Source organism: Dermacentor silvarum, chromosome 2 (assembly GCF_013339745.2).
Source record: "Dermacentor silvarum isolate Dsil-2018 chromosome 2, BIME_Dsil_1.4, whole genome shotgun sequence".
In the NCBI taxonomy this organism is placed as follows: domain Eukaryota; kingdom Metazoa; phylum Arthropoda; class Arachnida; order Ixodida; family Ixodidae; genus Dermacentor; species Dermacentor silvarum.
In genome coordinates this window covers 6,383,921-6,411,664 of record NC_051155.1, presented here as the reverse complement: position 1 = coordinate 6,411,664, position 27,744 = coordinate 6,383,921, and the positions used below count along the sequence as shown (strand labels likewise).

Sequence of the window (27,744 nt, the reverse complement as noted above, 5' to 3'; positions counted from 1 at the left end):
CCAGAATTGCAGTTCGGAACGAAGCACTTTCTAGCCATTTCAAACGCCCCTCAGAAGGCCGCTGCCACCTTCGTCGAGGGCCCGTGGCGACAATACCCAAGCACAAGCTCATGAAACGAACGCGAACAAAAATCGTGCCTTCAAAACAGCGCAACCGCACATGCAAGCAGGAAGACGAAGCAGCGGCAGCACGCGCCTTGCCGCCCAGGCTGGGACCGCATACCGCAGCGCCCTCTACGACGGCGCCGAAGCAGCTGCAAACAAGCCGAACATAATCTGGACGCGAGCGAGCGGCGCTTTCGCGCGCGTTGGGGGGAGAGTGTCAGCACCTCTCCTTATTCTTACACCGTGGCGCCGACACACCCTCTCACCAGGCGAGCAGAGAGAGAGAGGGAGGGAGGACGACAACCCGACTTGCGCCTACGGATGAGTCACCACCCTCCGCGACGCGACGCTCCGACGGCCGCGAACGAAAACGCGAGAGAAGTGTAAAAGATACTGCAGACCCAAATGGGGGCCCCCCCAAGCAGGTGGGGCAGAATACATAAATATTTACATATACACGTCTATATATATATATATATATATATAAAGTAGTTCAAAGAATAGAAGCACGGAGGAAAAACATAAGAGTAGTAAAGTCCTGTTATGTTTTTCCTACGTGCTTCTATTTTTTGAACTACTTCTGTGCCGGCTCCTGTTATTCTTTACATCACTGATATATATATATATATATATATATATATATATATATATATATATGAAAAAGAAAAACAAACACAATGCAACATATGCAATGATCGGAAGAAAAAAATGAAAGCGACGACCAAATAAGATTCATAGAAGATACACTGAAGGAATACAACGTCAAAAACATTAGATCAGTATCACACAGAGCTTAAGGCACCAGGAATAAAAGCAATACCCATATATGAGCCCTTGTAACCATGCTCGCGAGAGGGGAAAAAAAAATCGACAAGTACCAGATGTTGATGAACGAGCGACCATTGCAAAATACTGAAAATAATAGAATAAGGAAGATGGTGGGATGTATCATACAAAATTCACGTGTAAAGAAAAAGAAAACAGTAACAAGGCTTGCCGACATAGCAATACTGTCAACATTAAAGACACATGCGTTCAATAGAATCGGTACTTATCAATTGTGATAATGGTAGGCTGTTCCAATCTGTTACACTGCGCGGGAAGAAGGAAAACTTACAAGAGGTTAGTTCGGGTGTTAGAATCGGCGTGACGATGCCGTGTTCGACGCGCTCTAAGTGGTTGAACATAAGCCCGTGGGTGGAGGGACAGACAGTTGTTTTTAAGCAAAAAAAAAAAAAAAAGAAATTTCAGTCTTTGTATTTTCCTACGTAGCTGTAGCGTTTGGATATATGTTGATTCATTAGGCTAGTAAGAGAGTCGCTTAGTCTATATTTAGAAAAAATAAACCTGGTTTAGCAACATCGACACTACACCCGGTTGCGAAACAATATCAGAGGTCGAGTTACATTGCATGCGGTTAAGGTTTATACCACCAGCTTATACCAGAGCGATCGCTCGACGCTTGCCAGTATGAAGGTGTATCGCAAAGTAAAAGAGAATAAAGCGTAGTTTTCTGACCCTTGTATGAGTGCTTTCCGGCAATCCTGAGTGCTTACACGGTAAGCGTGCGGCGAACCACTTATGCGCTTGCCGACGCTCACTTCGTCTCGCAGCTGGGGCAGCTGAAGTGCCTCGATGCGCGCACGCGCATCAAGGCACCCTACTCGCAGCCTTTCTTTAGCGCGAGCAACGAGCGATTTGTTAAAAGCCAAGAGTGAAAACCAGGCGCACACCAATCTCTGCTCGCAAATCGGAGCGCAAGCACGTAGCGAGCCGCACCAATCCAATCAAGGGAGAGAGAAAGAATAAAACATTTATTATTGAAAATTAATAGCCGTTTTGTGGTCAGACCTCCTAGTCCGGAAAACCATTGGCTTTTGCCGCCGTCCGGGCTCGGTTGACCAGGGCTTGTTGCTGTTCTGGGTCCGAGCTGGACAGGGTCGCCTCCCACTCGACTGTCGTCGGATTATGTTTGGCCGATATTTGCGGATTCTGTTGGCACGCCCAGACCATGTGGTATATAACGTGGCCGTCTGGGTACAGAATTTGCATTGCGGATTGTATTTCATGGAATCTATCTTTGATAATACATAAGGATTTGGAAAGGACAATGTTTGTAAGCGTCTCCATGCTACCTGCGTTGCCTTATCTAATTTGGGATCAGGCGGGGGTAAAGTGCGTCTACTCAGCCGGAGGTGTTGTAGGATCTCAGAATATGAAAGAAGGGGCTGAGGATAGTCCTGGTCAGCGAGAAGTTGTGCTGTGGAGGAATCGGCGGAGCCCCGGTGTAGAAGTTCTCGGGCGGAGGCATGAGCAATCTCATTGCCTCGAACTCACGCGTGCCCTGGTACCCACAACAGCTGTTTCCACTGACCCTCTTGGCGATTGGCCGCAGCCTGTTGCAGTATTGAGTGTGCGATGTGGCCGACTTGACCTCTTGCGAAATTGCGATACGCCGCCTGGGAATCCGTGAGAACAAAGGTGGCTCTTGGATTACGCATGGCTAAGGCTATACCGGCCTCTTCCATGGCTGTGATGTCCATTCCGGTGGCCGAGATTCAGTAGTATCCAATCAAGGGAAAAGAGAAGGAGCAACGAGAGATCTGCCGAAAGCCCAGTGCGAAAACCAAGCGCACACCAATCTGTCCTCGGAAATGCTAGCGCAAGCACGTAGCGAGCCATGCCAATCCAATCCAGAAGAAAAAAAGGAGGGCAGACGTCCCCTCGTGGCATAACGCGAAACGTATTAAACTACAAATTAGTCTAATACACATTCAGTGTACATCTTCTAAACCTTAAAATGCTTACAACCCACGGTAATGTGACTAATATTATTGTACTAAATGCATGCATTTATCTTATAACTTGCTTGTGCCTGTAATGCACTCGGTGGAACGACAAACAAGTGAAAGAAGGCACGACCACGCACCGGCCGTATGATCACGTGAGCCCCAGTTTGTCGGCCGCCCATATGGCAACGCCCAAGGGATGATAGCCACCCTGAGTGAATCTAGATAAACCAATGAAACTGGAGGCATGCCGGCGGACAAACTTGGTCTTGTTACCATTAGTTCTTTCATCTTGGGGCGTCGCCAAAGCTCGCGAAGATCCCGAGTTTCGCCAAACTCGGCGCATCCTGCATAGCACCCCTGTTCTCTTATAAACTGATGCGTCGACGTCACGTGACGAATAGGTGGCGCCTCAAGTGACGCGCCCCAAAACAGCGAAGGAATGGCGTCATGAAAGCAGTGACGTGGCATCGGTGTCGCAGTTGTAGTCCAAGTGCACGTGGCGAAGTTTGGCAGATAGGGATGGTCGATTGCATTTCTTGAAGACAGGTCAGGCTGCCACAGTTGTGGTATCGTTGATCCGGCCAGGCCATGAGCAAGCACCTGCACGAGGTAGCAGAACGGTTTAAGCCACATGCCCGTCGATGGTCCGCCGTGCCCACTCATGCTACGGGATCATGACTCCGTCGGAAGGTTCGAGAAGCACCGGCGAAGACAATAAAAACGCCGTGCGGAAATCAGAAGGGGGATCAGACCGCGCCGGTGAAGGGATGTGACGTGAAGACTGACCGTCTGCGGAAGAAGGGGATTCCCCGGCACGCTAACTGACGAGTTCATCGAGCGTCTGCATTTCCGGAAGAATTTCCTTCTTCGAGATTTGCTTCGAGCTACGCTGAGATCGTCCAGCTCAAGACCAGCACGGGTGAAGACGAGTAGACACTTTCTGTTCCTATTGATTCGCTTGTTATTAATTATTTTGTAAAGGGTTTATTAGAGATCGGAGCAGCGCAGCGTCGACAGTCAAACGAGGCACAGCTTTCAAGCATGAGCGCCATTGCGAGCAAAAGCGCTAGACCCACTAGCGTCTGGGCCCACTAGAGCTAGACCCACTAGCGTCTCTCTTCGCTACAATTACCCCGGGGGTGATAAGGGAGCCGTCTGGCGACCTAACAGCTGGTCAGGATGACAGGATCGTAGTATGGCTTGAGGCGGTCGACGTGGACAATGTCTCGTCCACGACGGCGCTGGTGCGAAGACGGTTCAACTGGTTCGATGACTAAATTCACGGGAGATGCGCGTTCGACGATGCGGTAAGGGCCTTCATACTTCGGGAGTAGTTTCGATGAGAGGCCAGGGGCGGTGAACGGGACAGAGAGCCACACAAGCGCGCCAGGAAGCAAGGTGCCCGCGGAAGTGGAGTTGCCGCGAGTGCTCTTCTGGCGCTCTTGGTCGTTGGAAGTAAACGCACGTGCGAGGTCACGGCATTCTTCGGCATGCCTTGCTGTGGCAGAAATAGGCGAGCCCTCGGATGCATCCGGCCGGTAAGGTAAAATTGTGTCAATAATGTGCGACGGGTGCCGACCGTATAGTAAGAAAAAGGGCGAAAAGCCAGTGGTGCTCTGAGTAGCGGTGTTGTACGCGTAGGTGACGAAGGGCAGAATGGCGTCCCAGTTCGTGTGGTCGGAGGCGACGTACATGGAAAGCATGTCGCCGAGCGTGCGATTGAAGCGTTCTGTGAGGCCATTGGTTTGGGGGTGGTACGCCGTAGTTGTGCGATGAATAACGTGGCACTCTTTAAGAATGGCTTCAACCACTTCCGACAGGAAGACACGTCCGCGATCACTGAGCAATTCCTCAGGTGGACCATGCCGTAAGATGAATCGGCGAAGCAGGAATGAGGCAACATCGCGCGCTGTAGCTGCAGGAAGAGCGGCGGTTTCGGCGTATCGTGTGAGGTGATCTACTGCCACAATGGCCCAGCGGTTACCAGCCGACGTTAAGGGAAGTGGCCCATACAAATAAATTCCAACGCGCCCGAACGGCCGGGTAGGGCAGGGTAGAGGCTGCAGAGCAGCCGGCGAGAGCTGGGGTGAAGATTTCCGGCGCTGGCAGTCGGGGCAGGAGCGAACGAACTGTTGAACGTACTTGTACATTCCTCGCCAGTAGTAGCGCTGTCGAAGGCGCTGGTAGGTTTTGAAAACTCCCGAGTGTGCGCACTGTGGATCGGCGTGAAAGGATGCGCAGATTTCGGAGCGCATACTGCGAGGAACTACTAACAACCACTGGCGGCCGTCTACGGTATAACTGCGTCGGTGAAGCAGGTTGTCGCGAACCGCGAAATGACGAGCCTGACGACGCAACGTACGAGTGGTTGACTGTGGTGATGGGTCAGCAAGCAAGTCTATAATCGAAGCAATCCACGGGTCCTTGCGCTGCTCGGAAGCGATAGTCTCAAGGTTGATTGAAGAAACAGCGAGCTGGGATAGTGAGCAGCAGGTATTGTCGTCAGGCAAGGGAGAACGTGATAGGGCGTCGGCGTCAGAATGTTGGCGTCCGTTGCGGTACAGCATGAGGATATCGTAGTCCTGCAGGCGAAGTGCCCAGCGGGCAAGACGATCTGAAGGATCCTTCAATGATGACAGCCAACATAGTGCGTGGTGGTCCGTGACGACATCAAATGGGCGGCCATACAAATAAGGTCGGAACTTAGTAAGAGCCCAGATGATCGCCAGACACTCTTTTTCCGTGACAGTGTAATTGGTCTCGGCTTTCGTAAGGGTGCGACTGGCATAGGCCACGACATATTCAGGAAAGCCAGGTTTGCGCTGCGCAAGGACAGCGCCGAAGCCAACACCGCTGGCATCTCTGTGTACCTCTGTAGGGGCCGTCGGGTCGTAGTGGCGCAAAATTGGGGGAGTCGTCAGCAAACGACGGAGATTTGCGAACGCTTCCTCGCACTCTGACGACCACGAATGAAGGGGTCCGTTGCTTCCAAGGAGTTTCGTCAGAGGTGATATGATGGCGGTGAAATTGCGAATGAAGCGTCGGAAGTAGGAAGACAAACCTACGAAACTTCGCAGTTCTTTGATGGACGTAGGTTTAGGGAATTCGGCGACGGCACGAAGCTTGGCTGGATCGGGGAGAATTCCATCCTTGGAAACGACGTAACCCAGTATCGTCAGCTGCCGCGCTGCAAATCGGCACTTCTTTAAATTTAGTTGTAGGCCAACGTTTCGCAAACACGTCAAGACACGCCGGAGGCGTTGAAGATGCGTGGAGAGGTCCGGAGCAAAAACAACGACGTCATCAAGGTAGCGCAAGCACGTGTGCCATTTCAAGCCGCGCAGAACGGTATCCATCATGCGCTCAAAAGTTGCTGGCGCATTGCAAAGTCCAAACGGCATGACGTTAAATTCGTATAAGCCGTCGGGCGTGACAATAGCTGTCTTCGGTCGATCGTCATCTGCCATAGGTACTTGCCAATACCCTGAGCGCAGATCGAGAGATGAAAAAAATTCTGCTCCTTGTAGGCTGTCAATAGCGTCGTCGATTCGCGGAAGCGGGTAAACGTCCTTACGAGTGATCTTGTTGAGGCGCCGATAGTCCCCACTGCACCGTACAGAACCGTCTTTCTTCATAACAAGGACGACGGGAGATGCCCATGGACTGTGGGAAGGTCGGATCACATCGCGGCGGAGCATATCGGCCACTTGTTCATTAATCACGCGACGTTCAGTAGCCGATACACGATATGGGCGTTGCCGCAATGGTGATTGGGAGCCAGTATCGATGTGGTGCGTAACAGTTGACGTCCGGCCCAGGGAAGGTTGCCCAATGTCGAAAGAAGCACGAAATTCTTGTAAGATGCAGAGCAGCTGTGATCGCTGGCCCGGTTCAAGGTCATCGGCAATAGAAGACTCGAACACATCGATAGGCAATGGGCCAGACGTAGAAATCGAGCCGAGCGTACTGTGCCGGGCACAGTATGGGTCTTCGGGAACGCCCGTAATTTGTACGTCTGCGATAGCTTCGACACTGCCCAGACATTCTCCTTGGAGTAGCAACACAGGGTACGGGAACGGGTTACAAATAAATATAACAGTAGAGCCCTGTGTGATGTTCACCGTCGCAAAAGGTAGCAGTAGACCTTTTCGAGTGAAAAAGCGGCCAGACGGAGAAAGTAGTGCGACGGCGTCGGAGACGCTGCTGCAGTACATAGAGACAACCACTGACGAGTTGGGAGGAACGGTGGTGTCGTGTCTGACGAGTAGTTTGTTCGGAAGTGAAGCATTGTCGGCGAGCGTCAAATCTGAGAGTGGCGACAGTTCGAGTTCGGCCCGTGAGCAATGAATGACGGCATTGTGGCGGGAGAGAAAATCCCAGCCGACGATAACGTCATGGGAGCATGACGAAATTACAATAAATTCGATGGCGTATACAACGTCCTCAATAACAACACGAGCTGTGCATGCCGCTAACGGGTGAATACGCTGTGCGCCGGCTGTGCGGAGAGACAGTCCAGTAACGGGCATCGTAACTTTCCGAATCAAGCGACAAAGTTTTGCGTCCATAACTGATACGGCGGCGCCGGTGTCCACAAGTGCAGATGTGTGAACACCATCAACAAACACGTCTATCACATTCGTCGGGCTATCCTGAGGACTTTCGCGTTTCGCCGGCGTCGCAGCCCTTGCCTCGTGGACTGCGACGATTAGTTTTCCTCTTCCCGAGCTGCGGGACGAGGCCGCATCGGTGATAGCGAGCGTCGGCGTGGAGAAGGTGAGCGGCGGGTATTGGGGGTTTGGCGGAACGTAGGTGACGATGCCGAAGGGTCGTCGTAATATGGGCGGGGAGAACCGACCATACGACTTGGCGCATATGTTGTAGCGCTGGGCGACTGTACGCGATTACAGTAGCGAGCGACGTGGCCTGCGTAGCCGCACGCAAAACAGATAGGCCGGTTGTCAGACGTACGCCACCGATTCACTGTGGTGGGCGCCGTCCATGTAGGAGGACGCGCTGTGCGGGGCGGCTGGTGATATGGTGGCATGGCGGGCTGTGGTCGGGGCAGAGCCAAGACGTCGGCGTAAGTGAGAGGCCCACCTTGAGGAAAGGAGGGGTGGGGCCTGGCGACGACTTCCGCGTAGCTGAGTGGTGCAGCCGGAGGGATCTGTTGGGGCCTGGCGACGACTTCAGCGTAGCGGAGAGGTGCGGCCGCAGGAACATGATGGTGGCGCTCAGGCAAAACCTCGTTGAGTTCGTGCGCAACGACGCGGCGGAGCGGGGGCTCGAAACTCGACGTGGGCTCTTGTACAGGTTGCGCTTTTGCAAAGGACATCAAGGAGAGCTGGCGTGCGATTTCCTCGCGCACGAACGCCTTCATTTCCGCCATCAACGCTGACGGATCAGGAATGGTCGCCAAGCCAGCGAGGTGTTCGTCGCGCGATGTAGGACGACGGGTCAATGACCGCTGCATGTGTAGCTCCTCGTAACTTTGGCACAGTGTAATTATCTCTGCCACCGTGCGAGGATTTTTGGCAAGCAGCATATTGAAGGCATCGTCTTCTATGCCTTTCATAACATTCCTGATATTATCTGACTCCGACATGGTCGCGTTGACTTTCCTGCATAAGTCCAGGATGTCTTCGATGTAGCTTGTGAAGGATTCACCGATTTGCTGAGCTCGTTCCCGCAAACGCTGTTCGGCGCGCAGCTTACGAACAGCAGGGCGACCAAAAACATCCACAAAAGACGTCTTGAAGTCGGACCACGTCGGAAAATCCGTTTCATGGTTGTTGTACCATAAGCTGGCCACACCCGCGAGGTAGAAGAGCACGTTGCTGAGCCTAGCGGCTTCGTTCCATTTATTGTGGGCGCTTACCCGCTCGTAGGTCGTTAGCCAATCCTCAACGTCGGTGTCATCCGCGCCTGTGAAGACAGCAGAGTCGCTGTGGCGAGGCACACCAGAGCATGGTGCCGGTGCAGGGGGAGGCACTTGTTGGGAGGCTTCTTCAGGCATGGTCGAAGGTACGGTGCGGGATCGAAGTTCCAGGGTGCAGGTTTTGAAGGCGCAGCACGCTCTACCAATTGTAAAGGGTTTATTAGAGATCGGAGCAGCGCAGCGTCGACAGTCAAACGAGGCACAGCTTTCAAGCACGAGCGTCGTCGCGAGCAAAAGCGCTGGACCCACTAGCGTCTGGGCCCACTAGAGCCGGACCCACTAGCGTCTCTCTTCGCTACAATTTTCAAGAATTTGTTATCACCAATCTGAATTGCATTGTGTTGTCCCTAACCGAAGTGTGTATGTGTGTATGTAACTGCCTTGTTTTTAGAATATATTTTGTTGTGCTTTGAGATCTCTGGGCTCTGACTCGGTCCTTGGACCACAACCGGCGTTCGCTGGCGCTCCAGAGGGCCCCATAGTAATTGTCCTTGCTGTCGTTGGGTTATTTTCGGAAGCTGATTAGTCGGCTTTGGAATTTGGTCCGGCGTTGGCGCCTCGTTCACGGGGTGTGTGACACATATGTGCACGGAGTGCTCGGTGCGCAGGCGCCTTGGGAGTCGGCCTTCATCAAAATGCCGACGCCGCGGGCAAACTCGCGACACTGGATTGTGCTGTCAAAGCTAAGAGCACGAAAAATGCAGACAGAGAGGCAGATGTGAACACAGCCACGCCTCTGCGTCTGAGTTTTTTGTCTCTCTTAGATTTAGCAATGCAATTACCACTCGTGGGATGACCGACTCACGGGATGACCGATTGCTATCTGCGCAGCTGGGTGACTCCGCTCTTCCGCAAGGGCTACCGACGCACCCTGCAAGTTGAGGACCTCTACGCTTGTCCAAAGTGGGAGCGCTCCGAGAGAAAAGCCGATCGACTCCAGGCGTGAGTTCTTATCCATATTCTCTTGATTATATTACGTGGCTGTTCATTTTTCTGCTTCGTCCAGAGCCGCCCCTCTAACATTATCACCCCGAAGAGAACGGTGTATGAAAAAAAAAACGAATCGCGCGAAACAATTATTGTAGCGTCCCTGAAGTTTGAATGCAAGCGCAGTTCCGCTCTGTACTCTTAACGAAAATTGCAGCCACACTTGGAAATCGCACGCACTGTTGCACTTGCGGATGTGTCCAATTCACCAGGCGCTGCAAGAGGTGCTAGAATACACGCCGCACTGCTTTCATCAAAACCCACCGCAGCTACATCGCGCATAGATTGCGCCTTTCCACTTCTGCCACATGTTGTGACATTGCTTTATTCAACTTGTGGTAGCAGATATTTGAGATAAGCTGCGAAGCCCCTGCACTTGACATTACGAGATGACCAACAAGATGAACTATGTTGTAGGGGTGTGTGAATATGAAACCACTCGAATAACGAAACGACTAGTGCCCTAATCGATTTCGAACTCGAATCAAATAGTCATTATTTGTAAACACGGATATTTTTTGAATAGTTTTGGGACTTCACAAATCGTCAACAGTGCGCAGGGAAATATACTTTGAGAAAGAGTACGATCAGTTTCATCCCCGTGGACACAGCATAGGCATAAATCGTGTGAACTTACGTAGCGGCTACATCAGCCTGTACATCACTCAGGGGGCCAGACTGTAGCGGCTAAACAGCGATCTGAAGCAGCAGGAGCTTGATGGGGGGACTGATACACCTTGATTTGTTATACCTGTCTTCTTTTCAACCTCGTCTCTCTTGCGCTGTTTTTTTTCTTCAATTATACAGCAATCACTCGCACTCTCCGAGGGATTCGAATGCTGTGTATGGGAAAAAAGCTGCTTATTCGTTCCTGATTATTCATTGTGCTTTGAATAAAGCACATTTCACAACGTACAATGTAATGACCCAAACTTGTTGACGTTATGGATACTAGGCTAGTTGGTTCAACATCTTGAACTACGGAACAGCGCGAAAGACGAGCACGCAGGAGCAGCACACAACTACACATATCGCTGATGTTGTGTGCCTCTTCTGCGGCCTCGTCTGTCGCGCTGTTCCCTAGTTCCATTATTTTGTCCGCAGAGAATGGGACAAGGAGATCAGGCGGATGAAACAAGGCAAGCGGCCCAATCTGCTCAACGCCATCTTCAGGGCCTTTGGATTTACATACGTCATGGTATCCCTACTCATACTGGTAGAGGTAAGCAGGCCACCTATAGTTTCAATTGTTCCGATCACAGTCGAAGAGAGTCCGAATCGAATAGAATTGCAATAAATTTCTGTTCACGTGTACAAATGAGCAATTGCAGTATTTTAAAACGAAGCTCTCCTCGCGAACCCCACTTGCTGACCATGACTGCCGCCTGCTGCTCATGCAGTCTCACCGATAATTCAAGCAAGCTTTTCCACGCATATTAAACTAGGGCTGAAGCGCACGAATAACAGGACGGGCGCCTACTTAACGAATGACCCTGGACGAGCCCACGTAACGATTAACTGAGCCAAACAACAGAATCATGCCAAACCAAACAACAGAAGCATGCCAAACCAACAGAATCGGCCGCGGGATGTGAGTGGAACGGGAAGGTGTCTTGCCATGAAGCTTGTGCAGGATGCGTGTCGGGATGACGAGGAAAAAAATTTTAAGGTGTTACCTCGGAATACAAAAAGGCCGCAAAAGGCATCAGGGGCCTGAGAATTCACATGGTCGATGATATTGCTTAGAGCTGCGTGACGGTGCTGTTCGTCAGAAACTAACTTTTTTTGGGCGAACTTGTGCCCACAAAATCAAGTTACATTCTAAGAACAGCGATAGCGGCGAACACGGTCGGCGATCGTCGAAATCTCATCAGCGGGCCAAGCGTGTTGGCTTTTATCACTCATCGAAGGTTCCAGTGGTGTCCGCGTGGTTTCCAGAAACTACTGCAGAATTCGTTTGCAACCTGATTACATTAGGTTCCCCGAGGACAGCCATAACATAAAACACAAAGAATCAACGATAACGTTCGCGTAATTTCTAAATCATGTTCTAAGTTACGTTGCGCATGCGTTGCACCTCCAAGAGGTCAGTTACCCCAAACAAATGGCGCAGGAAGGTGTGCTCCTACTTAAGCGCCAGAACACTGAAGTGACCACGATGAACACATGTGATTAACCGCTATATTGGACATAGCGCTGGTGATTTTGCCTCTTTGGGTCCCACGTGTGACAAGGGTAGTTCAAGGGCGCGTTACAGGTTCCCGAGCCCACAGGGGTATGTGCCATTGAGATAGGACCCCTTCTGCACTATCACCAGGATCGGCCTACTATTTAGCGTGACACCACCACCACCACCACCGCCGCTGACACTTGTGAGGCAATACAAGCTTCGCTTGAAATTTCAATAGTTTATCGGCACCGGAGCCTTGTACATACGCCGGTACAGGGGCGTCACCTCTACCTGCCAACTCGCCTGCCGGGCGAGTTGTCAACATTCTGGGCGCCACGCGCGTACCCTTGTTGGAGGCGCGCGAACGGCAGCTACAGCAGGTACTTCGGGGAACCGTCAGCAACATTTTTGAGCATAATTGTCTTACTGTTGCCGTTTCTGCGCAGATTCGAGCAGGGCTAAAATGCGCTGTACGGATATCCCTGCAGACTAAAGGGCGCAAGCTGGCAGTGGCTATTTCGGTTCCACTAATATTGTCCTGCTACGCTTTTATAGCCTAGTTAACGCTTCACACTGAACGCGCTTGGGCGGGTTTGGTTCGTAACTCGTAAAACCTATAACAGATATTGCATTTCATCTCTCCGACATATGTTTTGAAACTGCACGAGACGCAGTAAGGCGGGGCGACATGAGTCGATAAACATTTGGTGTAGCCTATTTGCTGGCAAAAACACAGCGCAAAAAGGACACGGACACGAGAGAGCGACACGCACACAGCGCTGACTTGCAACAGTTTGTTCATGAAGACATGAGGGAAGAAATATATATGGCACTGCCATGCGCAACATGTGAATAATTAGCAAAACACTGCAGCATAATTTCGATTGATGATAATGATAGCCACGTGCTAACAATGCATACTGGCTGTTTGTCATTCAAATGTTGTTAAGATATGCGATTTCCCGAGATGAAAGTGCAATAGAAGGTGAACTGACGCACGAGCTATCAAATTTCCTTATGAAATCTGCCTCAATGATTTCGCGTGTCAGCTGCGAATTATGCCTAGCCAGCACTTCGCTTTTGTCAAATTATGGCTTACACCCGTGATCACGGCAATGAATGCCCAGATGACCCTGTATCGTGTTGTACACGTTATTATGGTGCTCTCTGAGACGATCGTTTATGCACCTGCCGGTCTGTCCCACGTACTTTTTTCCACGGGAGAGAGGAATCATGTACACCACGCCAGTGGTGCAGGACACTAACCGATTCCTGTGTTTCACAGTACAACGCCCACGCCTGGTTTGCGAACCAAACCTACAAAGTTTCGATAGTTTTTCCGGAGCGGAAAAAACCACCGCTACACCAGCGCGTTGCCCTACTCCCTTCCGTTTGTGGGATACTTCATGTATATACGGAAGTACTGCAAGCTTTTTCTTTTCTACTGGCGGACGTGGGGCACGATTGTTTTCACCCAGCTTGATTTGCTTACAAAGTTTTTCCGCGACTGCTGATATTAAAGCCTTCGTGTATCCGGCAGATAGCAAGCGGTCAACCTGCGCATCAAAACTTATTTGCATTGAATGCTGACATGACCTTCTGAGGGCATTGACCAGGCACACATTAATGATTCCTCTTTTAACTAATTTCGAATGTGCTGACTTGAAAGAGAGAAGCGGTTTCCCGCTCCTCGGTTCAAAGGACCAGCACAAGTGTCTACTGGACAAGCACAGCTTGACGTCCAAAAACCTTAGCGAGTTATTTTCAGGTAGCTCATGCGTCAGCTCTAACGGATGCAGGTTTTGCCTGAATACATCTAACACTTTCCCTGCAGCCTGCTCAAACACCTCCTCTGGACATTCGATAAGAACTAAAAAATCATCTACATATCTGCAGACTTTAGCGACTAAGGACATATCAAGACAAGTCTGAATGGTGCGGTCTTTTTTTGCAAGGTAAATATCACTGAGGACAGGCGCAAGACATGAACCTATGTAAATTCCACTTTTTTGAATGTATTGTGGGGTAAAAGTACGTGGGACAGACCGGCAGGTGCATAAACGATCGTCTCAGGGAGCACCATAATAACGTGTACAACACGATACAGGGTCATCTGGGCATTCATTGCCGTGATCACGGGTGTAAGCCATATTTTGACAAAAGCGAAGTGCTGGCTAGGCATAATTCGCAGCTGACACGCTAAATCATTGAGGCAGATTTCATAAGGAAATTTGATAGCTCGTGCATCAGTTCACCTTCTATTGCACTTTCATCTCGGGAAATCGCATATCTTAACAACATTTGAATGACAAACAGCCAGTATGCATTGTTAGCACGTGGCTATCATTATCATCAATCGAAATTATGCTGCAGTGTTTTGCTTATTATTCACATGTTGCGCATGGCAGTGCCATATATATTTCTTCCCTTATGTCCTCATGAACACACTGTTGCAAGTCAGCGCTGTGTGCGTGTCGCTCTCTCGTGTCCGTGTCTTTTTTGCGCTGTGTTTTTGCCAATGAATCACCAACACGCCCAAGCTTCCACGCTAAAGCCTATTTGCGCTCTATTTGGAATTACTGTATCTGAAAACGTTAGTTGAAGTCAATTTAGAAAAATGAGAAAGCATCTAGGATTTTTTTTGTGTGTGTTGAAATGACGTTGCTTGCATTTTATTTCAAAGTGTATCGCGTACGACAACTATGTTTGTTCGCCGGCAGCGTGGTAATGGTGAAAACACCGTGTTCTAAGTGCTAGCAAAACAAACGCACAAAAGGGTATAGCATCTTTTCTGTTCCTTCTTCCTATATAGGGGCAATAACCTGCAGTGTGACGCTCTAAATGTGACCGGTGCCGTGTATAATTTCTCAAACGCGTAGATGCTGTTGAAGACTGCAAAAAAATGAAGGTTAACGAAGCAGCCAGGAAGTTTCGACGAAATAATTGATGTTGCTATCGACTCCAAAAATGATAGGGATGTTTACAGCACTGGCGCTTATCATGGAAATGCGCGAGCCGGACAGCTCTTATCCAGCAATCTACAATATTGACACGATAATGGGACTTCTTCCTTTGGGGGCGTGGTTTTTTCGTGTTTCCTTGGCGACAACAGTAGCCGCAACAGCCCAGAGAAGTGCCTTTTCGGCGTCGACTGCGTGACTGCGGGCCGCGAACATACGCTTTTCTCAGCCGCTTTCTGTCTATGGCGTCACATGTGCAGCTAGAAACCAGAGCGCATGAGGCCCATAAACGAATGCAAATTCTCCGTAGTTTGTTCGAGTAGCTGGCTCATCAAGTTGCACTAATGACGTTCAAGAGTTTCGTCGGGTAACGTGATTTCGCAGTCTTGTAACCTTATAGCGCGTGATGTTGTAAAGCATCCTTAACGTTAGAATGATCTTCCGATGTTCAACAATCAGCGTTATTCGTATACTATTCAGTAAAAAAAAAGCGAAGCGGATGTCACTATCAACACTTAACAGGGCATGCTTACTAGCCTGCAGGAAATGCAGCAGTTGCATGACTTTCTGAATTGCTGGCCGATTAATCGCCCATCGTTGTCAGTGAGCTTTCGAGTTTCGTTTTTACGCGCTGTTTACTTACGACGCTAGCCGTAGGTTGTGGCTGCAAGAAAAGGCAAACGATCGGGAGCATCACAACTGTGCACGCGCCAAGCAGACGATGTCGTGTGATGTTCCTCATTGCATACCTTCACATTATGAAAATACAAGTGCATCCGTAGAAATTCTGGTCGGTATACGTATAACCTGTCACAACAGCATACGTTTAACAAGTCAGCGAAAAAAATGAAAGATGACAGATCCAATGCACTTGTCACACCATTGCCATAAGCTCAGCCACCGTATACACAAACAGGGTTCCAAGTGAACCGAAGGCCTGCGGTTTACCAGTTACATAGAACACATTACAGTTACATTACACATAACATTTATCAGTTACATAGAAGATGTTGTCGACTTCTGTAACCGCGTTGACGCCGCAATGGCTGATGCCGAGAAGATCAGGCACATCTTAAAGGGCATTGAAGACGACGCCGTCCAGATGCTGCTGGCAAAAAACCCGACAACAGTGTCAGAACTCGTTAGTCTCTGCCAAAGCTTCGATGAACTACGCAAACAACGCGTAGCCACCCGCCAATCTCTTCCACAGGCCACTTCAATGTCGAGCTTGGCGGGTGCCCCGGATAACACTTCGCTGTTAGCACAGATCATCCGTGAAGAAGTTGCCCGTCAGCTTTCGCTGATGCCGCTTACACACGGCCCGTCGAGTTCTCCATTGGCGCCCGCTCTGCAATATGTCATCAAGGAGCAGGTAGCCGACCACATCCCGACTGCCGCTCCCCTGAAGTACGCCGAAGTCACTGCGAGACCTGGACTGCAGACCTACGGTCCACTTCGCCCGCCTTTGCGCCCGCCTGCATCCCCTCCCGCGCGACCAGTGGTACAGCGTACACGACCTCAAGACCATTGGCACACGGACGACAACCGTCTGATTTGTTTTATTGTGACCGTGCTGGACACGTGGCACGTCACTGTCGCCTACTTGCACCGAACGTCTCCAACAACATCATCACCATCACCAGCCTATATATTTTATGTCCACTGCAGGACGAAGGCCTCTCCCTGCGATCTCCAATTACCCCTGTCTTGAGCTAGCGTATTCCAACTTGCGCCTGCAAATTTCCCAACTTCATCATCCCATCTGGTTTTCTGCCGACCTCGACTGCGCTTCCCTTCTCTTGGTATCCATTCTGTAACCCTAATGGTCCACCGGTTATCCATCCTACGCATTACATGGTCTGCCCAGCTCCATTTCTTCCGCTTAATGTCAACTAGAATATCGGCTATCCCCGTTTGTTCTCTGATCCACACCGCTCTCTTCCTGTCTCTTAACGTTAGTCCTAAGATTTTTCGTTCCATCGCTCTTTGTGCGGTCCTTAACTTGTTCTCGAGCTTCTTTGCAAACCTCCAAGTTTCTGCACCATATGTTAGCACCGGTAGAATGCAATGATTGTACACTTTTGTTTTCCACGACAGTGGTAAACTCCCAGTCAGGATTTGGTAATGCCTGCCGTATGCACTCCAACCCAATTTTATTCTTCTGTAAATTTCTTTCTCGTGATCTGGGTCCTCTGTGAGTAATTGACCTAGATAAACGTACTCCTTTACAGACTATATAGAGGCTGACTGGCGATCCTGAATTCTTGTTCCCTTGCCAGGCTATTGAACATTATCTTTGTCTTCTGCATATTCATCTTCCAATTCTTACACTTTCTCGATTAAGGTCCTCAATCATTTGTTGTAATTCGTCTCCATTGTTGCTGAATAGGACAATGTCATCTGCAAACCGAAGGTTGCTGAGATATTCGCCGTTGATCCTCACTCCTAAGCCTTCCCAGTCTAAGAGCCTGAATACTTCTTCTAAGCATGCAGTGAATAGCATTGGAGAGATTGTGTCTCCTTGCCTGACCCCTTTCTTGATAGGTAACTTTCTACTTTTCTTGTGGAGAACCAAGGTAGCTGTGGAATCCTTGTAGATGTTTGCTAAGATATTCACGTATGCCTCCTGTACTCCTTGATTACGCAATGCCTCTATGACTGCTGGTATCTCTACTGAATCAAATGCCTTTTCATAATCTATGAAAGCCATGTAGAGAGGTTGATTGTACTCCGCAGATTTCTCGATTACCTGATTTATGACATGGATATGATCCATCGTAGAATATCCCTTCCTGAAGCCAGCCTGTTTTCTTGGTTGGCTGAAGTCAAGTGTTGCCTTGATTCTATTGGAAATTATCTTGGTGAATATTTTATACAATACTGAAAGCAAGCTAATGGGTCTATAATTCTTCAGTTCTTTAACGTCTCCCTTCTTATGGATTAGTATAATGTTGGCGTTCTTCCAGCTCTTTGGTACACATGAAGTTGTGAGGCATTGCGTATAAAGGGCCGCAAGCTTTTCAAGCATGATATTTCCTCCATCTTTGATTAAATGTACTGTTATTCTATCTTCTCCAGCAGCTTTTCCCCTGGTCATGTCTTTCAAGGCCCTTCTAACTTCAGCGCTAGTTATAGAAGGAGCCTCTGTATCCAGTTCATCACTATTTTGAATGAAAGTAGCTTGGCTGTTTTGGGCACTGTACAGGTGGCGTGGAGCAGAGGTAGAATACCCCGCTTCAAATCTGAAGGTCGTAAGTTCGAATCCTACTCCAGTCCACCACATTTTTCAGGCATGGAGTGGTGCCTGACACCGGCAAGAAAAAAAAATATATAACGCCGAGAGCTAGTGGGGCTATACTAGTTCAGGTGCAACCAAACTAGGAAGGCCCACTAAGCTTCATCAAAGTCACTCCCTCAAGCAATGTAATAGGGTTAAAATATATTACATGCTGGAGCATCTCGCAGGGGATACTTGTTATAGAAATTGGTGGCTAGTTTAGACCAGAGTGTTGCTTTCCGTATTTAGGGACGGGAATCAGCTTCCTCACCTTTTAGTCAGGTGGCATTGGAGATACTGCATGAAAAGGTTCGACAAAATTATGGAAGATTACACTTGAGTGCTCTACAGAAATTTCGCGTTTATCTTATTAGTGCCGCAGGCAGACGACCGCCTAGTCTCAAGATTAAGTTCCATCAAATTCAATCACGAGTAAATCTATTGGAAAAAACCCGCTGTCGCATAGCTGCGGCACCGAGACTGCGCAGGAATCGGAAAAAGACATCGCGAAAGAACGTCGTTAAGAACGGAACCGCATTGGTTTAACGGTTTTCCAAAACGGTTAGTAGACAACAGCGAGGGAAGCGCAATGTTCAGATAGTCGCTCGTGGATTTTTTTATTGTAGAGTGATATGCATAGAGCTTCGCGATACGTGTGCCAACCAGAAACTCCGCTGCCGAGCCTTGCACAACGGAAGAGGTGGTTTTTACAGCGTTTATGGCTAGGGTTCCGTGCACTTTTTGAGAGTCTTCCACAGCTGGCTGGTTGGCGCCCCTCGGTGCAACCGCGTTCGTCGTCGTCTTCTACAGTTCCTCCGTTGCCGCTCATCATTGCGGCGTAGAATTTCTGTCGGCGTAATGGGGGAGTCGCGTAGTAGTAGTTAACACTTCATTTAGGTCCTGAGGAGCTAGGCAGGGGGGCCTGCTAGCCGTTGGCTGGTCCCATGTCGGAACAGAGAGGCCGTGCCTCTCCGCTCGTTCACGGGCCCTCTGGACAGCCAGCAGTTGGACGTCTTGTCTGGGATCTGTGATGGCCTTCGTCCAGTCTTCTTCTTGGTTAAAATCTTGTAACACAGGGCACTATCAGAGCATGTGATCTAATGAGCAAAATTCAGTGCCACAATCTGGGCAGAATGGATCAATGTCGAAGTGAAGCTTGTTCAGAAAGCCCCTAAAGGGGCAGGACGCCGTCTGGAGCATGCGGAGCGTGCTAGATTGTGATCTGTTGAGCTTATGATGGGGAGAGCCTATCCCCTCTGTAATGTGTGGTGATTTCGTGAAAAGTAACTAGAGGATCACTGTGGAAGAGCTCTCCCGAACTTACCCGAGACACTGTCCCGTCGCGGCATATGAAACCTCGCGCACGGTCGTGGGCTATCTCATTGGGGTTCAGGTAACCCGGTAATACGTCTGGTCCCATGTGTGCTGGGAACCAGACTATGTGATGAATAGTGTCTGAGGGAGGTCTGCCGTTGATAATCCTGGCTGCCTGTTTGGCTATCAATCCCGATGCGAACGCTCTAATTGCCGCTCGGGAATCCGTGTACACTGTAGTGCGTGTTGTGTCAAGTAATGCGAGAGCTATAGCAGCCTGTTCCGCCACGTCGACCAACGAGGAGTCGCGTTGAATGTTTTTTTTTTATTGCGATAGCCACTATATGGACACTCCAAGCGCATTTCTGCCGTCGTCGTCGCCGTGAGGTTTCATATAATGTCCACGAGTGATAAAATCGTCGCCGTGTGCGGTACGGTGTATGTGCCAGTGAAAGCGTGCTACGGTGAGCCGGCAATTGCGGCTCGCGCACGCAAAAGCCGGAAGGAAACGCGCAGGTTTCCAGTCGCGCACAACGCTCCGGAGGGAGGGCAGAGAAGTGCAGGGGTCTCGTTTTATTGCGGCCGCGCGGTCCCGTCGGGCTAGAAGGCTCAGGGGGGACAGTAGGGAGGCCGCGATACTACGCCGCGCGCTTCCGCCCGGGCGGCTGTATCTTGAAAGGCATCTGCGGCGGGGGTAGAGTCCGCCCTCCCTGTGTTTTCGCTGGTAAGATCGCGTTGATGCAAGCGCAGTCATGAAGTTCAATTCGATTGCTGCGGCGCTGAATAACTCCAGCGTTTTGACAGTTTCCGCGGTCATCGAGTGAGATGCGTTCATGTTTGTTTGTGTGCGCGTGACACCATGCTTCTTAATTTAGTTAGTGTGCCTATGTTTACAACTTTATACGGTCGACAAAACTACTATCCTTAGTTTGCATAGCTGTCAACTAATTTGGTATCGCAATAGATGATTTGCCTTTCGGGCGAAACTGCAACTTTTAACAGCGGAGCTGTTTAAGCTCTTGGTTAGGCCGCGGAGTGCGAACAAAAAACTGTGCCTGGCGATGACGTCACCGCGCGTTGCCTAACAACCACCTCGCGGAGCGGCGTGTGCTTCGCCTCCTGTCCGTGCCGTGCACATGTTGCCTTGACATGGGGCGTTATAAGGAGACGGAAGGAGAGCTTGCGCTCGGCACGCGCTATGCTCGGGAGAGAGAAAGAAAATGAGAGCGAGAGAGAGAGAAATAACACCGCATATCCACGGGGTGAATGATGATGAGTGGGCGAAGCTCCGGAGGGAATCATCGGTAAACCGTGAATCTTCCGTGTAATTCGCCCAGTCTCGCCGCACTAAATCGAACGATTGACTTCCACCAATGACACGCGCCATATGTGACGTCATTCCTATTTTATAACAGCGCCCTTCATTATAATTGCACCATCTCCCGCTTAAGGGGACGCTAGCACAAACGCGTTAGAAACGTGCAGTACTCTCTAGTAAGGGGGAGAGGCCACAGCGTCTTACGCAGCCGTTTACATATGCCGGAACGTGCACCGCGTTTGCCGACGCCATCACATGACTGCTGAGAGAGTATAACGAAACGCGCTGCCCAAGGCGGTGGCAAGTCAAGTTCAAGTCGAGGAGCGTTGATGAATACGGGGGTAAGGCGGAGAGGCCACAGCGTCTTACACCAGCTTCTTACACGGGCCGTAACGCGCTAGCACAAACGCGTTAGAAACGCGCGGTCTTTCGTTAATGTTGGGTATTTATTGTCATCGGTGGTGCGTGTGTCCATGTGCGCTTCGTGGCGCGTTTGGAAGCGAGGGGTCCCTGGTTCGATTCCGCACTTTCGGAATTTTTTTTTATTGCGATAGCAATTATATGGACACTCAAAAGCAGATTTCTGCCGTCGGCGTCGCCGTCGCCGTAGCCGTCGCCGTAGCCGTCGCCGTCGCCGTGAGGGTCAGTATGACGTCAATGGAGATGAAATCGTCGCCGCGCGCCGAACGCTGTATGTGCGAGTGAAAGGGCGCGAGGGGCGCGCGCTTTCACGGGGAGTGAACGCACGGCCGATAACAAACGCGCGTTCTGCGCCGTGCTCGCTTAAGGGCTGCAGAAGTAAGCGTCTCTTTCCTCCTTTACAATCACCATATATGTAGAGCAAACGCGCCTTCTTCCGAAGCGCGAGAGGCCGTGGGGGAGGGGGAGGGGGGGAAGGGGAGGGAAGGGAGGCGACGTTTAGCTGCGGCACCAAGTGCCTATTTATATCAGAGGCTCCGGCAACAGTCACCAACGCCGCACGCATTTTGAGCGAACGCGAGCAAAACGCCGACGGCGTCGACAATAGTTCTGCGTGTTGCCGGTGCTGCTGCATGTCCAAGTTTATACAGCTGATAAAGCTAATATCATTACTCCGTATAGCTCTCTACAAATTTGCTATCGCAATTGATGCTTCGCCTTTCAGGTGAAACTGCGACAACTTTTTTCATAAAAGTAGACGTGGCTACCTACTACGACGACGACTACTACTACTACTACTACTACTACTACTACATACTACAGAGGAGGGACAGACCCACACCCTAAGGAGCTTCGCCCCTAATTGTAGCAGCACCAACGAGGCAACGCGCAGAGCTGCTGCCGACGCCGTCCGCGTTCCCCCTCGTTCACGCCGAACGCTCGCGGTATCCGTGACTGCAGCCGGCACCTCTGGCGGCGGCTCGGCAGGTTTCGAATAGCCACGCCCCGGAAAGTGTGTAAACGCAGCTTGGCCGTGACGTCACCGGGGAGATAAAACTCGCACCGCCGCAACGGCGGCAGAACTCTCGTTGACTCTGTGGCCAGTACATGTAGCCTTGACATGGGACTACCAAAGAAGATCCGGACACCCGAAGAAGAAGCCGCTCATCTTGAAGCGCGTCGCGCGGGCAAGCGAGAATCTGTGCCTAGCAGAACTTAGCATTTCCTAGCAAAACTTAACCAAGCCTGGTAAAACCTGGAAGAAGCTAGGACATTCACCAGCTCCACTTGTTTACTCCAGCCTTGCACCACTAGCGCAAGCTGCCCACATTTTTTTATTTACCGTGGTATGAGCCATTGCTTAAGGGAGTATGAGTCATATTAAATGCGTCCGTCTTACGTGATGGAAGCATTCAGTAATAGAGGTGATACGTGTCCAGCTGTGCGTACCTATCGTCACGATGACCACCGATTCAAAATTCTGTGTCACGTACCTCTGTGTCGTGCGCTAAACAGCTTCGCTGGTCATCCACCTTCACAGAGTGGGCAGTGTTTGTTCACGATTTTTAACTCGATAGCGTTAAGGGCCCCGTGTCGCAGAAAATCCAGCGTCGGCGTCGGAGTCTGTTTCGGCGCCGGCACCCGCGGCTGAGAAAATAATCCGGAGCCACCCTGATCGCGCAGGCCCTCCGCGTGGCGCAGATTTGTTAGGGAACTAATTTAATTTCTCAAAGTAAAATCCGTCAGAAAAGCCGTAAAGTACGACTTAACCATGACCTACCGACATGATAGCGTTGGGTTGTAATTTCAATATACGAGAAAACATAATTCTGTTACGAGGAAACTCAAACACAAACCGCTTTTCCAGCATTTCTACCATACAACAGCGGCGCGCCCGGGTAGATTACTTGCAGAAACACCATCCCGATGGCACTCGCCTCCTCGGCAGGTTAGGGAGCCTACATTGAAGCGCTGTGGAGCCTTCACTGAAGCGCTGTTTTAGGGTGGTGACAACACCAACATTTTGGCCGCTATTTATTGCCAAATTTGGTGGGTAGCAATTTTGGTCCCCATTCTTTCTGCCTTTTTGTCGCGCTCTGATGTACTCGTGTTGGCACGCCATCTATTCAATTTAATTTAGTTTGGCGCGAATGCGCACAAGAAGCCTGCATACATCTTTAATATACTAGTTGCATTTTTCTTTTATTTTAATACATCAAACTTGCTTTTCTATTGCACGCCGTGCGACAGATATAAAGCAACAAGTTATAAGGCATGATGGCGTGCTCATGGTAGCATTATCTCACGCCAAGAATGTGAACTGCATTAAGCATTGTCGTTGCCTTCCATAATACATAATATATAAAGGGCGCTTTTCGAAGTGTGCTGTAATAAAGACTGTCCTTACTAGTCTGTTTAACTAAAACGTAGACGTGCCGTGTACGGCGCTCAGACGCGCCATTTGTCTCTGGCTGCTGAGGCCAAAGTTTATTAAAATAAGGTAATTTCACGTCACCAAGGGTTGCGGGAAATCTGGTCTGTCGGCTGGTCTTTCACCATTTTGTGCCCCAGATTTAACCCGCCAATTTAGCTGGCGGTGGCAAGTACCCTTACAAAGGCTGTCACCACCCTAAAGCGGCGTTGCATGTAGGCTCCCTACGGCAGGTCAAACTGGGACACGCGCGTACCTCGGGGCAACAGCAAATAATTAATAAAATAATAAAAAAGGTCCCAGGGCCTTGACATTTTATATAAGACGGCTTATATTGCCCCTGTAAAAATGTCTTCCCAGCAATAGATTTGTGTTTAAAATGAAGCCGACTTTATGGGGATCGGTGTAAGCTTGGTCTTTGTAAGCTGGCCTTCCCACATTGTGTGTTGCAGTGAAGCCTACTCATAAAGAAAAATGCGATGCGAACGGGGCTCGATAATGCTATCGCGTTCCACTCTTGAAGGCGAAGCTTAAGTGCCCTCCCATTTTTAAAGCATAAAATGTTTTTAGCTCCCGTATTCGGTGACCTTCAAGTGACCTTGAGCCAAAAGCTAGAGCCGTTATCTGGGCACTCAACCGAAGGAAATCTATCCGAGGACTCAAACGATAACAACCGGCCATCGTTGCAAGAACAAAACGAGATCATCCGGACGACCAGTCAAAAGTTAAGGAAATGTGGTCTCTGGCGCCCAACCATTTGTACAGGACCGCATTACATACGCTAGTTACTTCCCAAACAAATTACAAAAATTTTGCTTTTGATTTCTTTCTAATGTTTGTTCACAATATCCCTCGAGCGCTAACGTCTAGTACGCTGAAGTTTTATTTGTCATTTCCAAGAGCGACGTTCAAAAGGCGGATACAGGGCACCATACACCTGATTGTCATCTTTTGTGCGAGAGCGGTCCGTGAGTCGTGAGCGGTCCGCGACAAGAAGTAGCGACAGACGCTGAGCGCGCTCCACTGTTGGAAGAAGAAAGGTGGTTAAAGGCGGTGGCACCACAGGTAGCAAAAGTCGCCATATATGGTAGCCATTTCATGCTTACATCTACTGTCGTTTACGGGAGAGTCAGTATTTTTTAACACGAAAGTGTTTTATTCCGGGGTCCACCAAGACTTCACTGACGTATTTCCGTCACGGAAATACGTCATAGAACATAATACAAAGAAAGAAACCAGAAGAAAAAGTTCCACAAACATGCAAAATTTGGAAATCGAACCCACGACCTCTCGGTCGGCGACGATAGATCGCCGAGCGTTTAACCCATTGCGCCACAAACGCATTTGCAGAGAGCTACACAGACGCGCCTTATATATCTAACACTCCTCCGTGTACCCGCGCTCTTGCTCGGGGCGGTGCCGCCGCCTACGAGCAGAAAAGAGAAGTACTGCATTATGACACTAACGCGCACCGACAGTGAACGCTTCGGTGGTCTCAGCAACTACGACGCCTCGATGCCAGCATTCGAAGGGACGCTGGCATCAAGAAGCACTACCAACGCCACCTAGGTGGCGTTGGGTGGCGTTGGTAGTGGCGTTCACCGTACTCAGCACAGCGGAGCGTGGCCTCCGCAATTAGCTCTGAAAATGTTTCTGAAGTTGATCGCGGAGGCTGCAATTACGACGCGCTGTACGCGCTGATTTGACTCGGTGACGATTCAGTTACGTGCTTTGTCTTGCGCGTTGTATTAGTGTGTCAGTTACGTGCTTCGTCTTTCGCGTTGTGCTAGCGTGTGCAGCGTAGTGCAGCTTCCATATGCACGACGGTTGCTCATGGTCATCGACGTTGGTAGTCGTGATGGAGGAGACGTGCCACCAGGCGTCAGCGTGGGTGCATCAACGCCTAAGGGCGCTTTAGCCACAAAACACCAATAGACATTATATATCAATGTGCAATAAACATTACACTACTTCTGTGAAGACACGTTTCACTTTCGTGTTCTATACCGATTCCTATATAAGAGGGATCAACCACATTTTAAATGGGCTACACAAACGCAAAAACTTTGTCACTCGATTCAACCACCCGGCCAAAACCAAGCATGAGGAGAGGAGGTGCAGAGAGAGAGAGAGAGAGCGACAGTAATAAATAAATTAATAAAATAAACTTTCTTGGCGAGGTCCACGATCCGAAGGAGACCATCATAACCACTAAGCTATACACCCACTTTTTTCTTCTTTATTTCCGGACATTCAGCAAACACAATAATACAATCTACTGCATCAGCTGACAATATTCACTTTCCCACCGCTGATGTTTAACTTGCGGTTGAGATTATGAAACTTTCATTTTGACAAGAGCATCCGCCAAAATCAATAGTTCATCGTCCTAACCTAATTTCTTAAACATTTCACGAAGTTTACTCACATTTTCAGTAAAGTAAGAGTTTACTGTTCTCGGATTAATGTCACAATTCCTTCAGCCATGCGGTTTCTCCAGATGCTGTGAAGGCCGAGGAGAAAAAACGTGTCATAAGGTACACTTTCTTGCCCTGTAGTTAAGTATCGAATACCATGGGGTGTTAACGGTAATTCTTTTTTAATAGTTCTTTGCATAATGTTCCAGAAAAATACCGCACTCCAACAATCTAGAAACACGTGTTCTATAAATTCTGGTTTCTTGCAACGTAAGCAGTTAGTACCCCATGGTAAATACTCCCCCTTTTCTTCTAGCCATGTTTTTACAGGCAAGGTATTAGTATGTAGTTTAAAAAAGAACGTTTTCACTCCACCTGGAACCATCATTCGTTTCACACGTCTTAGCACATCTTTCCCTTGGCCTTCACGGTACAATAATCGATACAATGGTTCTGGGAACATAATGTCTATTAAATGAGCGCTTATACGCTTACGTGTTACAGTAGCCAAATATTCAGTAGAAAAGTTGTGCTTTAAAAATATAAATGCCACGACCACTTCACGGAGAAATTTACTCGTTGCGTAACACCCACCTTCCCTCATCGAGACAACAAAGTTAGGTAAAGCATTGCTCAATCGGACTTGAATAACCGTTCGCAAGAAAGGATTTGTCGTGTCTCGCAAGAACAAGAATCTAGAAACCAGTTGCTTTAAGAATAAGTTTGGTAATGACAAGCCTCCCTGACCCAACTTGCGAAACAAGTTGTTTCTGCTTGTTCTTTCATATTCTGACTGCCACACAAACACAGCGAATGCTCTATGAAATTTCTTAAAATTGAATCGGGAACAGCTCAGGACTTGCATGAGATACCACAGCTTGCTCACTAGGAAGATGCTGCAAATTGCTGCACGTGCAAATATTGAGAGGTCACGCCTGGCCCACTTGTCAGTTTGAGCTTTCAATACCTGCACCTTTCCATTCCACAAATCTTTGGTGTCTCGATGAGTGCCTAACGGTACACCAAGGTAAATCCCAGGTGTGAGCGTCCACTGCATACCTTCAAAAACACGTGGCGTTGTCTGCCACTGGCCATGCCACAAACCGACACACTTATTCAGGTTCATAATTACTACCTGTCATGTCACGAAACTCACGCATAATTTTCATAGAAGTTCGAACACTCTCCTTGTCAGTGCAGAAAATAACGACATCATCAGCGTAAGCTAATAAACGCACTTCACACCCTTCTAGGCGGAAACCACGCACCTCCGGACTGTCAATACTTTTTTTTACATAGAGCCTCTAGATATATCGCGAACAAAAGAGGTGACAGGGGGCACCCCTGATGCACAGAGGAACGCACTTCAATCCTTTCAGTTAGCTCATGGTTGATAATGAGGTTAGTTGTACAATTATATTCCATTTTAACTCCCTTTGTTATCAATAATCCAACACCTACATAATCAAGAATTGAAAACAGGAGATCGTGACATACTCTGTCAAATGCCTTTTCTAAATCAATTTGTAAAATAGCGACTTTCTTAAAATCTGCGTCACACGTTTCAAGTATGCTACGAGCCACATGGATATTAGTAAACATGCATTTATGGGAA

The 27,744-nt window shown here is 49.3% G+C and overlaps 1 protein-coding gene across 2 annotated transcripts in view; it reads left to right on the top strand.

Moving 5' to 3' along the window:
* LOC119441294 (ATP-binding cassette sub-family C member 4-like) overlaps positions 1 to 27,744 on the top strand; it is a 450,511-nt gene that overhangs the window by 86,801 nt on the left and 335,966 nt on the right. Inside the window, exons 2-3 of one of the 2 annotated variants that reach the window (XM_037705919.2) lie at positions 9,667 to 9,777; positions 10,927 to 11,044. The exons of the other annotated variant lie outside the window; for it this stretch is intronic. Coding sequence (XP_037561847.1) covers positions 9,667 to 9,777; positions 10,927 to 11,044 — 229 coding nt within the window. The remainder of the gene's footprint in view (positions 1 to 9,666; positions 9,778 to 10,926; positions 11,045 to 27,744) is intronic. 2 annotated transcript variants of the gene reach the window in all.